Genomic DNA, 14,035 nt, shown 5'->3' on the forward strand with positions numbered 1-14,035 from the left:
ATACAGTTTTGCTGACCATAGGCACAGTGTTGTACAGCACGTCTCTGGAACTTACTCGTCTTGCGTAACTGAAACTTTATACCCATTGGGCAGCAACTCCCCATTTCCCCCTCTCTCAGCCCCTGGCACCCACCATTCTGCTCTCTGTTTCTCTGAGTTTGACTAGTTTAGATTTCTCATGTGAATGGAATCATGCAGTATTTGTCCTCTGTGACAAGTTTATAAATTTTTTTTTGATTCAACTGTGCTTAACATTTCACCAGGAAAAAGTATCTTTGTTACTTTTACTAATATCCCTAATGATCACTCTCAACCCAGAACTCACCAGCCTCACCACATTTTTTATCAGCTACCCATAGGGTGCAGAGGAGATGACTATTCAGAACTTTACGTTCACTTCAGTTATTTCTAACAGGATCAAGCTCTAGGCGATAACAAACCAAATCAACCGTCCCCAAGTGCATTTTCTGGTCTAGTATGCAGCAGCAGGATCTAATAGGGAGACCAGAGCTTCCCTGGGTTAAAGCAAATTTATTTTAATAAAACACGTGGTTTTCAACAGAATTTGAACTTATTTCCAAATTGGCCCTTATTTTAAAAGCTTTGGGACTTCCCTGGTGGGGCAGTGATTAAGAATCTGCCTGCCAATGCAGGGGACATGGGTTCGATCCCTGGTTCAGGAAGATCCCACATGCCGCGGAGCAACTAAGCCCGTGCGCCACTACTGAGCCTGCGCTCTAGAGCCCGCGAGCCACAACTACTGAAGCCCGCGCACCTAGAGCCCGTGCTCCACAACAAGAGAAGCTACCGCAGTGAGAAGCCTGCACACCGCAACAAAGAGTAGCCCCGCTGGCCGCAACTAGAGGAAGCCCACGCGCGGCAGTGAAGACCCAACGCAGCCAAAAATAAATAAGTAAATACATAAATTAAATAAATAAATAAATAAAAGCTTTGCTTTTGGGGAATGGTATATAGCCACTCTGGAAAATAGTTTAGCAGTTTCTTACAAAATGTAACAAGCAATCACCATACAATGCAGTCATTTCACTCCTGAGCATTTATCACAGATTAATGAAAACTAAAAATATGTACACGAATGTTCACTGCAGCTTTCTTCATAATAGTGCAAATATGGAAATAATCCAAACATTCTCAATGGATGGATGGTTAAATAAGCTGTATACAAATATGCCATGGGGTGCCACACAGCAACAACAACAACAACAACAGGAATAAACTATTAGTACAATAGTTTGGATGGATCTGAAGGGAATTATGCATAGTGAAAAAGCCAATCCCCAAAGATACACACTGTATGATTTCATTTATATAACATTCTTGAGATGAAAAAATTATACAGATAAAGAACAGAGTATGTGTTGCCATGGGTTATGGACAGGGGTGGGGCTGGGAAAGTGTGTGTGATTGTAGAAGGGGAACATTGTGAGACGGGGCTGTTGTGTAGCTTAACTGGTGCTGATTACACAAATCTACGTGTGATTAGATTGCATAGTGTTAAATACACACACAGAAGGGCATCTAAAACTGAGGAAATCTGAATCAGATGTTGTCATACCAATGTCAATTTCTTGCTTGCCACGTTGTGCTGGAGTTTTGCAAGATATTGCCTTTGAGGGAAACTGGTGAAGGGGTCTGTGTTATTTCTTACAATTGCATATGAATCTACAATTATCTCAAAATAAAAAACGTTTAATTAAATAAAAGGCTTTGCTTATAAAGTTGAATAATATATTGCCGAGCAAGCAATTCTTTCATTCGAAAGACTATTACAGAGCAGAGAGTTCTCATCGGTTTCTACTGAGGAACGGCACACATTGCAAAATAGAACTGTAGGCCTCAGGAAAGTTATAAATCACTTGTGTTATTGAGAAAGCAATGTGGTGTCAGTATCCTCTGGAAGTCAATGAGAGGATAAGAGCAGCATAAAATGAGAGTAACCTAGATAAATTCTCAATAAATTCTAAAAATGAGATTTTAATCACCTTTGTTATTCTTTGAGCTCAGAATTGGGCTCTCTACTGATGCAGGTTCAAACTGCAGATTTGCACATGAGCAAATTTCTGTGTTTAGACATTAACAGTTATTCTGGTCACACTTGAAAAGTGTCTGTCCAGCGAATGGCTCTCCCATTTTCACTGTGAGGATGGCACGGTGGAAGCACAGGAAGATAACGGACAGAGAAGGTCTCAAAGAATGCAAAGGAGTCGGCTGAGGAAGACAGGGCAGCAGTGATACCGTGGGCAATGGATCCAGGTACAGGACAGGTATAGATGCAGGCCAGGGCCATGCAGAGGGGGACAGGACAGTCTGTGTGTGTGTGTATAAAAGAGTTAGGGATGAGGATTGAGGAGATCAGGAAAGGATTCCAGGAGATTTAAACTGATCTGGAAGTGACTGCCTATATGGCTCTTGAGAAGGAAATACAATACAATAAATTGAATTATATTATCAGTTTGGTCCCTTGGTTGCACTCGCCACATTTTAGGGACTCAATAGGCTCATGTGGCTAGTGGGTTCCATATTTGGCAGCACAGATATAGGACATTTCTTCCACTGAGAAAGTTCCATAGGGCTGCGCATGCCTGGAATTGACTATGTGTAGACAGGGAAGGGTATTCTAGGTGAAGCAGGCAAAGAACAGTCAGGAAGGGGTGTGTGCAGGGGAGCAGTGGGAGATGAAGGTAAAGGTAGCTTGGAATCAGATTGTGGAGCGTCCGAAGGAACAGAAGGTCTGGGGGTATGAAGATCAGCACTTACTTTTCTTGTTTAACAATATATCCCGGTGATCATGAGATATCAGGAGATGCAGATTTGCCTTATTCCTTTCTGCAGCCACACAGAATGCCATCACTGCGTGTCACGTAAGTTATTCAGCCAGCACCTCCTGATGGCTCTCTGTGTTCTTCCCAGTCTTCCACTTACAAGCAGTGCCTAACGTCTAAGGCGTTTTGTGTTTTAAGCCATGTCCTCCTGAACTCAGGGCTTCCAGTGGTGGCCTCCAGGAGCCCAGCCTAGAGCCCACTTTTCTAGTTCTTTCTTGTTTGAAAAATGGCAGTCGGGGGATGGGATGGGTATTGTGGTCCGGGCGCGGGTTGGAAGAAGAATTTCCAGACACGAAGTATTTTAGAAAAGAGTGAGTTCATGGAGAACAAAGAACAGAGCAGAGTTAGTGAGGGCGCGGCAAGTACAGCGGGCCGACTTCCTGGTAGACCAGGGAGAGCCGACCCCCTTTGTGGGCTAGTAGCCAACTTTTATAGCCTCAAGACAAAGAAAATTCCAGCTGGCAGGATGGCATTAGGTAATTGGTCAGGATGCTACAAGGTTACTACATGGTGATTATTTTGCCTAATATGGAGTCGGGGGTTGGGGGGGGGCTGTCCGGTTAGATTAGGAGCGCCCATGGCAACAGTTGCTATGGGGGTTCGGTTAATTCTGGAATTTCTGTCCTGCGTCCTTTTTTTTTTTTTTTTGATTTTTAAATTAGGTTTATTTAGCGTATGTACACATAAAAGAGAAATCACCCTCTGTTCCCACTCAACAGAAAACATGCACAAACCCAAGGTATACACGAAGGGAAGGGGTCCCAGCCCCAAGTTAGTGGTTGGGTGGGATGGTGCAATCCTGTAAGTCACAAGCCCCAGTCAGGAGAGGCCCGGACTGAAGTGTTCCGCGGGCTGTACCCCCTGCAGCTGGCCCTAAAATAAGCGTGCGCCGTAGCCAAAGGTCTGTTTGAGGCCCTCAAAGTAGTACCGCTGCCAGCCCTGCTGTGTCCTCTCCTCCTCAGGGGCAGGGATGCCTCGGCCTTCCATGCACAGCTCAGTCTCTCCATTCTTGTCAATGAAGGTCAAGGTGATGGTGGCAAAGTGCCCTTCTGGCCAAGATTTAAACCTCCACTTCATCACAATATGTCTCTCAGGGATCAAAGAGATTACAGCCTTAAATTCTATCTACAGAGCAGATCAGTGAATTCTCCAGAGACATTGCCATCTACCAGGTGAAACTTGCCCCCTTTGTCTGCTTCTAACATTGCAGGAGCATGGGTAAAGGCCCAAACAAGCTCCTGGGTGGTAAAAACTCTATGGAGCTCCTCTGGTGATGTCAGGAAGGTTTCTCTAAGGGTGTTCTTACAAGTGGGGATTTTGACACCAACAGGTCTGGCCTGGGTTTTTGAAGGAACAGCCTTAGCCTTGCTTTCCTCAGTTTTCAGTGCTGGCTGCCCGACTGGGTCTACTGCCTCTCCGTTCATTGTAGGCAAGCTCATACCCTGCGTGAACTCTGTTTTCAGGGTGCTGATGTAAATTCCCATTGCTTCTCTTAGAAGTTTCACCCCTTCTTCCTTCATTATGGCCACGAGATTCGTGTCAGGCTCACCCTTGGCAGGGCTCACACTAATCTCCAATTCATCCACAGTATTTTCATCAGACAGATTGGGGATCTCCACATGGCCCTTGTACTGCACCCCAGACTTAGAGGTACGTGTCCGGTTTAGTTTGATGCTCCACTCGTAAAAGAAGATAAGTTTGCCTTTGCGATTGTTAATAGATGCCTCTCCATCAAGCTTATTCACTTGGGTCACCTCGCACTTGCCTTCCTCATCTTGCACACGCACTGCTAGGAACAGTGTTTTCAGCTTATCTGTGGACCAGTTTGAAGCATCTCTCTCTGTCCTGTGGAGACACAAAGGACACTTCTCATTGTTTCCCTGAACCCTTCATCAGCCATGCTGAGCCTCATGGGAGTTGTAGTCTTGTTGACTGACACGCCGGATAACCGCAGAAGTGTCCTGTGTCATTGATATAGGGTGTCCTTGATGTAGGGCTGTATAGCAGGGGCTGAGAGCATGCCCTGTATTCTAATTACCATCTGTATTGGTTTCAGATTCCTCCTTAAGGTTTTAAACCTGCCCTGTGGTAGTAGGCGATGGTAGGCGCACCAGGCTGGAGGGCAGGGGCCAGTCTCAGCACTTACCAGCCAAATTATTTGCTTGGAGTCAAAGATGCCCTTAGTACCTCTTCAGAACCATTATCTTCTCCAGCTTTTACTCTGACTGTAATGTCTCGACTGTCACCTAGGGCCTTTTTTTTTTTTTTAACATATTTATTGGAGTATAATTGCTTTACAATGGTGTGTTAGTTTCTGCTGTATAACAAAGTGAATCAGCTATACATATACATACATCCCCATATCTCCTCCCTCTTGCGTCTCCCTACCATCCTCCCTATCCCACCCCTCTAGGTGGTCACAAAGCACGGAGCTGATCTCCCTGTGCTATGCGGCTGCTTCCCACTAACTATCTATTTTACATTTGGTGGTGTATATATGTGCATGCCGGTCTTAAAGAGACTTCCCATTGCTCTGAGTTTGCATTAAAGCCCAGTGAAGGGAGTAGGGTTGTCCTGTATTTGAGCTTAGAGTCTCTGTGGGAGTGCATCTTCAGCCATTCTCTCCTACAGTTTTATTTCCCTTTGTTTCCTGCCTCAAAGGACACATAAAATGCCTCTTTATAACAAGGCTAGATACCTTTGTCTTGGTCCCATTCTGCAATTCTCAGAACAACTTTTTATACTTCATACCTTAAAAATCACACTTCTAAATATTAATACCTTGAGTTTATAGCTTTGCTCATGAGCTGCTATCTGTAATTTACTTTAGAATGCTTCAGCATGGAGAGTGTGATATAAAAATGTGTGTTAGTTTAAGCTACCCTAGGGGAAGCTGGCTACTCTAATTCCATTGGTGATCAGCTAGCATCATATCAGAAAGATCCTGCTCCAGAGGAAGTTACCATAAATACTTCCGTTTTCCATATCTTTGATCAGCAGTGAATTTGTCACTTGTCTTTCTTTTTTATTTTTTTAAATTTATTTTATTTTTGGCCGCGTTGGGTCTTTGTTGCTGCGCATGGGCTTTCTCTAGTTGTGGTGAGCGGGGGCTACTCTTCGTTGCAGTGTGCGGGCTTCTCATTGCAGTGGCTTCTCTTGTTGCGGAGCACGGGCTCTAGGTGTGCAGGCTTCAGTAGTTGTGGCACGCGGGCTCAGTAGTTGTGGCACATGGGCTTCAGTAGCTGTGGCTTGCGGGCTCTAGAGCGCAGGCTCAGTAGTTGTGGCACACAGGCTTAGTTGCTCCATGGCACGTGGGATCTTCCCGGACCAGGTCTAGAACCCGTGTTCCCTGCATTGGCAGGCAGATTCTTAACCACTGTGCCACAAGGGCGGTCCCCAAATAAAGCATTTTGAAAGTTTTAAAAATTGTATACAGTTAAATATGTCTAACTTCTCTTTTACGGCTTCTAGGTTTCCCATTCTTGGTTAAGAACATCTTCCCATAAAAAGTGATATATGTCAATTATTTCTCAATGAAACTGAAAAAAATTTTTCCTTTATAAAAACAAAGAAAAAAAGAATATCTCCTCCACTCCTGGGTTGTACATGTAGTTTCCTGCATTGTCTTTTAAGATTAAAAAAAATTTTTTTTCAGTCTTTAATCCAACTGGGATTTATTTTCATATAAGGTATGATGGGGCCCAGCTTTATTTTCTTCCAGTCAGATAAGTTGTGCCAGTACCATCTATTAAAGAAATCAACCTTTTACCATGAAACTAAAACACCACCTAAATTGTATACAGAATTCCCATGAACATAGGAATGTACCTCTGGATTCCCCATCCTGTTCTTCCGACTTATTTGACTATCTTTTTGTTGACAACTTATTAAACTGCATTGGTGTAATGCTCAATAAATTTTGAATATCCTTTATGCTTGGAGTTGCTCACACAGCCAAAATTCATTGTCTGGTATCCCTTGCTGCTTGACACACATGGATATGACCTTGCCCCTGCCCAACACTAAGAAAGGAGGGAGGAAACAGGAGGCCTGGGCAGAACCCAGTTGTGGAGGCATGGCCTGCAGCAGCAGCTGAGTCAGGAGTTCGGGTCTGGGCATCCTCATGGGAGCTGGTGGGGGGGGGGGGGTTGTTTCTGCTCCAGCAGACTATGAGGCCAGGTGTTACTCCTGGTAGGTTAAGGGAATCTGGATCTCTTGTGCTTCCAGATTCCTTTTCAGCATCAACTAGCCAGAGGGGATTCTGGGTTTTACCACTAAGAACCCTGATGGATACAAGTCATTTTAAATTTTATTCTCATAACTGGTATTCATGAGGTGGGCCCCCTTGTCCTCTCTTGCAGCTGCTCGCTACTTTTTCTTACTTCATTTTTTTCAAATTATTTGTTTTCATAGTCTTTGAGGTACTTGAAAAATCTGTTTCAGTCTAACTGGAATTGAACTGAATTTATATATTTGGGAAATATTGATATTTTTGTTTTCCAAATAAAGAATGATAGTTTTTCATTTATTAGATCGTTATTCTGTCCTTCAAAAAGACTACAGTTTTCATTTGGTCTTGTATCTTTCTTGAAACATTTATTTCTAGATACGGTAGTTATGGAAATTCCCTGGTTGTCCAGTGGTTAGGGCTTGGCACTTTCACTGCAGGCGCCCTGGGTTTGATCCCTGGTCAGGGAACTAAGATCCCACAAGCCGTGAGGCGCGGGCAAAAAAAAAAAATCATAGTTTTAGTTGTGATGTAATTGGATTTTTTTTCCATTTCCTTTTCTAGGTGCTTATTCTAGTACATAAAATTCTATTGGTTTCGTGTATCTGCCACTTTAGCGTATTCTCTTCCTAGTGCTCATAAGCTTTTTATTAGAATCTCTTGGGTTTTCTAGGTATGAAAACAGGAAAAAATGATTTCTCTCTTCTTTGATGTTGTACCAATTTAAACATTTTTTAAAAATACAGATGGTTTCTATGTTTTTTAAAAAAATATTTATTTATCTATTTGGCTGCGCCAGGTCTTGGTTGAGGCACGCGGGATCTTTTGTTGCGGCCTGCAGGATCTAGTTCCCTGACCAGGGATTGAACCCGTGCCTCCTGCATTGGGAGGACGGAGTCTTGACCACTGGACCACCAGGAAAGTCCCAATGTAAGCATTTTTTTAACTGTTCATACCTAAGACAATGTTGACTAGCAAGTAACCGTGCCTTGCTCTGACTTTAATGGATATGACTTTACTATTTCACCTACTTCAAGTTTTTAAAATCTAAATTGGAATAGCTGTTGGATTATAATACTTCAGCTTAGTGTCATGATCATGTACTTCTTCTGCTTTAATCTTGCGATTAAATGAAATGTTAGATTTCTTGATATTATACCTGTTTTATTCTTTCAATAAATTTCTGGATTTTGATTGCTAGTGACAGAAATGCCCCCCGGTTTCTGGCATTTGGATGCGCCTTTCCTAGTTCCAGTGCTAAGGAAGGTTTTCTTCCATTGTTCATTACTGTGGTCATTTCAGTTTTGCTAAGAAATGGGAAATAGCTCCAAATTTTCCCGGCAATGTATTTTTTAAATTATTGAAGACAGTTTAGAAGAGAAAGAAATCATTCATAATTCCAGGGTCTTAAGTAGCTAACAGCTCTGGTTGTCCTGCCAGTAAACACCCTTGTGGTGTTTTTCAGAATGTCTGCAGCCCCCTCAGCAAACTTTGCAAGGAACCCTTGCCCTAAGGACACACGCTACTCTTCTGAACCCTGGGGGAAGCTCCTGTCTAGAAAAGAGCCTCGCTACCCTCTTTCCCTGGGGAAAGGCTGCCATGTAAAGCGTGCACTACGCAACTCCGAGGGCACTATTCATGTTCAGATTCACTGTGCGTATGCATATTTATTACAACAATTTCCCAACAGATGTCAGTGGAGTGACTCGAGGAAGCAGTAGCAGCGAGGCTGTCATGACACCCTTCCAAGACCAGGCTATGTGTTACCTGGGACCCCAACTCAGTTGTGGCCCCGAAAAGGAGCTGTGCCCCTGCTGGGCACCTGAGAGCAGCTAGTTTCATCCATGCCTCCTCAGCCCGCCCCTACACCCCGCCTTGGTCCTGTTACCTGACAACAACAAACAGCAAGCTCACCCCCAAGATCCCCCTACTGGTAATGTTCTATTTCTTAAGCAGAATGGTGGTTTCAGAGGTGTTCATTTTATTATGCTTTATAATTTATGTACATGTTACATATATTCATTTTGAATGCTTTGATACAATAAATAAAAAAGGAAAGCACACATACAAAAAAGAATGCCATTATCACTGGGATGACCTTGAATCTGCTTAAAATTTTCTTCAGATTAGCCTATTCATGAACCTCAGTATTGTTAATTAAGTAGGTAGCAAACATCTTACAATGTACCTCATATACCTTTCTTGATGGTAGGATTAGAAATCATTCTGTTAAAAGTATTTAGAATAGTAACAGTGCCTTTTAATTTTTTAAAGATTACATTACACACCAGGGTAACTTCTACTGAAAATTGTTATAATCTATACTTAACAGTGTAGGTGTGAAAGCAGGCTGCTAAGTTTTTTTAAGCCTCTAGGTCTCTAGAATTTCAAGCAGTCACTGAGTGGCAGAAATTTCTTCCACCATCTATTACATATAAGTTGAAACATTATCAGCTGCTACTCTGAGCAGCATCCAAGAGATTTTAAAATTTCTGCTCGATTGGAAAAGCTAAAACCTGACCTTAAAAGTGACACTTGGCTGCAGGATATACACAACGTAGTCAACCCTGTGACAGAAGACTGCTAGCTGTTCCTGATATCCACTTCTCTGCTGCTTCCTCAGTAATGAATCCTGAAATGTTAATTTGGCCAGTGACAGCCCAGGATAAACACTATTACTTCCCATCCCCCTCTGTAGCTAGTAGGATCAAGTGATTGAGTTTGGGTGGATAAGCCTGTGTGGTGTGAATAACTTGTAAGAAGTGTTCTTAAAGGAAGGGAGCAGAAATGCTCAGAGGAGGTTTCTAGCTGGTGCAGCTGTCTGCAACCGTGACATGAAAGCCACATGTTGAGAATGTGGAAGGGCAACACAGAAGGACCTTGGATGCCTGGCCCTGCAGAGTGTCAGAGTAGCCCTGGCCTGCTTTCTCAGGCCTGCTTTCTCTCTTTTTTTTTTTTTACATGCAAGAGAAATAAACTTCTATATTAAGTCACTATTGTTTAGGACACAGCCATACTAATATCTAATGCCAAATTTGAGTTTAATTTCCTTACTTTAAAAGGTTGATGCAAGTGATACACTACACCTGGTGGCAGTTACATCTACTGCTGTAAGATGGAAGCTGTTTCCCATAGAGAACACTGTGTCACGAACAGGTACATTTCAAGAGATGCTTCACTCCAAATACTTGACTTGCCGGTGGTAAAGCCTGCAAGTACACCTACGGTTTCAGAGCATCAAGAACATTTGAAACATTTAGAACCTATAGTTTAGAAACATCAAGAACATCAAAAAGTCACTGCCTTTAGACTAGCTTAGGATCCGAAGTGCCCTCCCATAAGAGAACCGTAAGGAGCAACTTAAATCAAAAATGGTTTGTTTTATTTACAATACTCAATGCATTTTACAAATAACATATTTGCATTCCCTAAGTCTTTCGGAAAGTAATTCCAGTTTGTGCAATGAGTTTATAGGAAAGTCTTAAGACATCTGTTAGACATCTTAAATTCTAAATTTTGAAAGATATTTCACACTCTATTAATAGAGGACTGTTTGTAATTAAGAAAAACTAAACTCTGTAGTTAAATATTGCCCTTCAATATCTTTAACCCAAGTACAAACTGGATTAGCCTATGAAATAATACCATTAGATTCAGATGAGTCATTCCCACTGCCCGCCTAATAAAATGCATGCACAAAGTAAACACGGTCAATAACATTAATGACATTTTATTTCAATACTTGTTTTTTGGACTCTCTCAACTACTGTTTTGCTCAATTCAGGATACAGAGAGGTAGGATTCCAGTCTGGGGAAGTCCTAACCCACTACTCCTTGCTCCAGAACAGGGAAGGATTTTCATTCAGTTAAGTACGGGGAGACAGGTCAGGATGAGGGAGAGTTCTCAGTAGTTTCTCTAGGAGGCTTTGTTTGCTAATCAGAACAAGGGTCCCCTCCAGGCCTGACAAAGCCTGAAGGGATCACTCATCTCCCTACTAGTGGTTTGGGGAGCATCTAATCCAAGCCTCCAAAGGACAACAGGCTCCCCTCTCTCCTCTCTCCCCTGAATCTCTATCTTGATTTTATTGCCTTCTGAGTTTATGTTGGAAAACAGTTCCTCTGTTCAGACGCCAGAAACTGCTTTCATGTCACGTAACTTTATGGAACAAGAGCGATGAACAATGATACTTTGTGCAAGAGTTTGCATCTCATGCATGTGTAAGAGAATGAACTTATTAATTTTATCACTCATAGCTGCCATCTCTTAAAACATAAAAATCCATGCCCTAGTTCTTGAGCCAGAGAGAAGGGACAGGTATCTCCATCCTGGATCCACCCCAATTTAGCAGTGCACTTCTCCGTCTCCACACCGAATCTCCCCTCAAAAGATGGTGTTTCTAACACCTGGTGTTGGTGGTTGAATGAGAGATACTAAGCTGGAGAAATAAAGTCCGACATTCGACATAGCCAACACAATTCTAAGATAAAGAAATGGTGAGGTAGAGTTGAGAGAGTTCAATTAAATTTTTTGAGCATAGATCTTTTGGCACATTCTAAAATTACACAGACTCCCTAATTCAGTTCTCCTTTGTGATACCTTTACAAAGTGCTGCAATGTAGGAATCCTTGGATCTCTTTAGGAAGCATCTATATAAAGCGAACAGACCACAGTCATTTGAAGAAATCCACTCCTGGCACTTTAGCTTATTTACCCCGATATTGAAGCAAATAAAAACAATGCTATCCATTTGCTGAATTTATTTAAACAAATCAATTTAGAAATATAGAATTAAACAAAACTTCTGACATGTAAACATACTGCCATGTTCCTGAAACAGATGTTAACACCTGATAAAAGTTAATAATCACTTGTCAGGAAAGCTGTCCATTAATAAGGCCAGTCTTCAGCAAAACTAAAAGCATTTTGTTTCTTTAGCTTTCCTAGTGTGACAATGCAATACTATCAAACCACAGTCAAATATAATAAAGACAAGATTGGATGGACAGATCAGTACCATTGGTTACAGCTGTTAAACAGTTTCATTCTTGGCGCCACAGGAAAACAATTAAGCCAATCACATCGAATAAATCATGGCTTTTTTTCTTTATCACAATTCACTAAGTGATGTTAATTATGGTCCTTGTCAAACACGTTTGGTAAAGGCTATTTACAGTGTACATGGCTGAGCATGCACTATTTATAGTTACAAAGATACCTGCCAGTTTATTACAATAGAATTACACAGTGCCTGAAAATGGTGAAACATCTCACACATCATTTAAATCAATACAGTTTCAAGCAGGAAACGTTCCTTATTTGATCACGATCGCAATAATTACATGAAAATTCTTATAAAAACACGAATCCCCTTCAAGAAATTGATGCATATTCTACGCACTACAGGTTAAGGCAGTAAAAAAATGTATTCCTGATAACTGGAGGTCTTGACAATGTCAATTAAAGCTGTCTGACTTTAGTTTTTCATTCTCCATCATGTAATCAAAGTTCTGTCTGTATAACTAGTTTGTGAAAGATTTCATTTTTAAAGTCAAAAAAGTATTAGTAATGAAGAAGAGTTGATGCTGGAAAAAAAGTAATTGCTAGGGAGAGGAAAAAATGTAAGGTGGATTTTGCCTGAAAGTTTTCAAATCATCAACAAGAGCATTATTTGTGAGTCTGAACCTTAAAAGTATAAAACAAATACATATAGTTTACCTTTCTTAACTTAAAATATACTGTACTTTGAACAATTCAAGTAAAGTAAGACTATCAAAAATAACTTCATAAGCCATACAAGTGTCAACTGCATTTTGAATGTTTTAAGAACTTTTTAAAAATTGTAAACTAAACCATGACAGTTTAGTTAAACAAATAATAAATGACTTTTTATTTGCACTTGTGATTTCTTTAATACAAATTGCTACCAACAAATATGTAAAGATATGGCAGATTATGCATTTGATCAAAGCACTTTGATTTAAGCATAAAACAGATTCAAATGGTTTAAGTTCTGTGCATAAGATCCAAGAAGCTGCTTACTAATATGTAGGCAACCCTCTCTCTAATCAGAATCCTTTATTCCTCAGCTGCAGATGAGACAGGGCACAATCTGTTGTAAACAGGGCACTGTTGTAAAACCAGGATAATATTCTTAAATTAAGATCGTTGTTAGATTGAAAAGACTTTCCCCAAGTGTCTTCCAATTCTGCTGACCTCTTAATTTCATAAATTAACTTTCCTTTGATTCCATTTTTACGGTGGTTGTGTTCACAGTTTTGTTTTAAAAATTGGTTTAAATTTATATAAAACTCTGTACATGTTCACAAATTATTGCATAAACAGCATAATCTTCAAGACAGTGTTTGCAAACACATGTCCAATTCAGGAAAAAAAATATTCACGTTTCCCGTCTGGCTTTTTTCTTCTTTTTTATTTGTTTGGGAGATTCCCAACTAGTTTCAGACTTGGCTAAAAGGCGAAAAAAAAAAAAGAGAGAGAGAAGTTAGGACAGTAAATACTGTTCTGTTTCAAAAATGTGAAAGTATCAATAAAAATATGCTTTGAAATCCACTAATGATGCCTCAAATTTTATGTCTACGTTTTCAAGTTCTAGTTACATGTTTTTAGGTTATTCTCTGGTTGCCTTCCTCTTTTCCTTTCCTCTGTATTATTTGGTTTAACGATATGGATGATATTTCATCAGTTTTGACCTAGAAAAACCATTGTTTAAAAGACTCAATCTAAGTAATAAAAGTGAAAGTGGGTAAAATGGACACTAAAGGTAGCTAAAGGGAGAAAAAGAGGTGAAAAAAAAGGGCACAGGACAATTTGCAGTCTCAAGAACATGTGCACAGAAAAAGGGAGGGACTGGGCGAGTAAGGGTAGGCATAGCCCTCCTCTGTGTACGTCCTTGGCCACCTATTCTTGCCTGAAGTGACTTCAGCTCCCTGGCCCTCCCAAATG

The 14,035-nt window shown here is 41.0% G+C and overlaps 2 protein-coding genes across 7 annotated transcripts in view; both read right to left on the reverse strand.

Moving 5' to 3' along the window:
* Positions 1-3,716: 3,716 nt before the first annotated feature.
* LOC103011660 (activator of 90 kDa heat shock protein ATPase homolog 1-like) lies at positions 3,717-5,044 on the reverse strand. The gene is made up of 3 exons (XM_007164971.2): positions 5,031-5,044; positions 3,981-4,688; positions 3,717-3,945 (listed from the first exon to the last, which is right to left on the reverse strand). The coding sequence occupies exons 1-3, from the start codon at positions 5,042-5,044 to the stop codon at positions 3,717-3,719; spliced, it is 951 nt and encodes a 316-aa protein (XP_007165033.2).
* Positions 5,045-10,431: 5,387 nt separating this feature from the next.
* Positions 10,432-14,035, reverse strand: part of MTDH (metadherin) — a 55,136-nt gene continuing 51,532 nt past the window's right edge. For all 6 annotated transcript variants that reach the window (XM_057531938.1, XM_057531934.1, XM_028164631.2 and 3 more), the window contains one exon: positions 10,432-13,540. In XM_057531938.1, the coding sequence (XP_057387921.1) occupies positions 13,470-13,540 (71 nt within the window). In that variant the 3' untranslated portion in view covers positions 10,432-13,469. The remainder of the gene's footprint in view (positions 13,541-14,035) is intronic.

Source organism: Balaenoptera acutorostrata, chromosome 17 (assembly GCF_949987535.1).
Source record: "Balaenoptera acutorostrata chromosome 17, mBalAcu1.1, whole genome shotgun sequence".
In the NCBI taxonomy this organism is placed as follows: domain Eukaryota; kingdom Metazoa; phylum Chordata; class Mammalia; order Artiodactyla; family Balaenopteridae; genus Balaenoptera; species Balaenoptera acutorostrata.

What these genes read in the sequence shown, in the direction of transcription:
- LOC103011660 (XM_007164971.2), bottom strand. An exon ending in GTCTCTGGAGAATTCACTGA is followed by an intron (nt 3,946 to 3,980) that starts TCTGCTCTGTAG and finishes GGCTGTAATCTC; the next exon opens with TTTGATCCCTGAGAGACATA.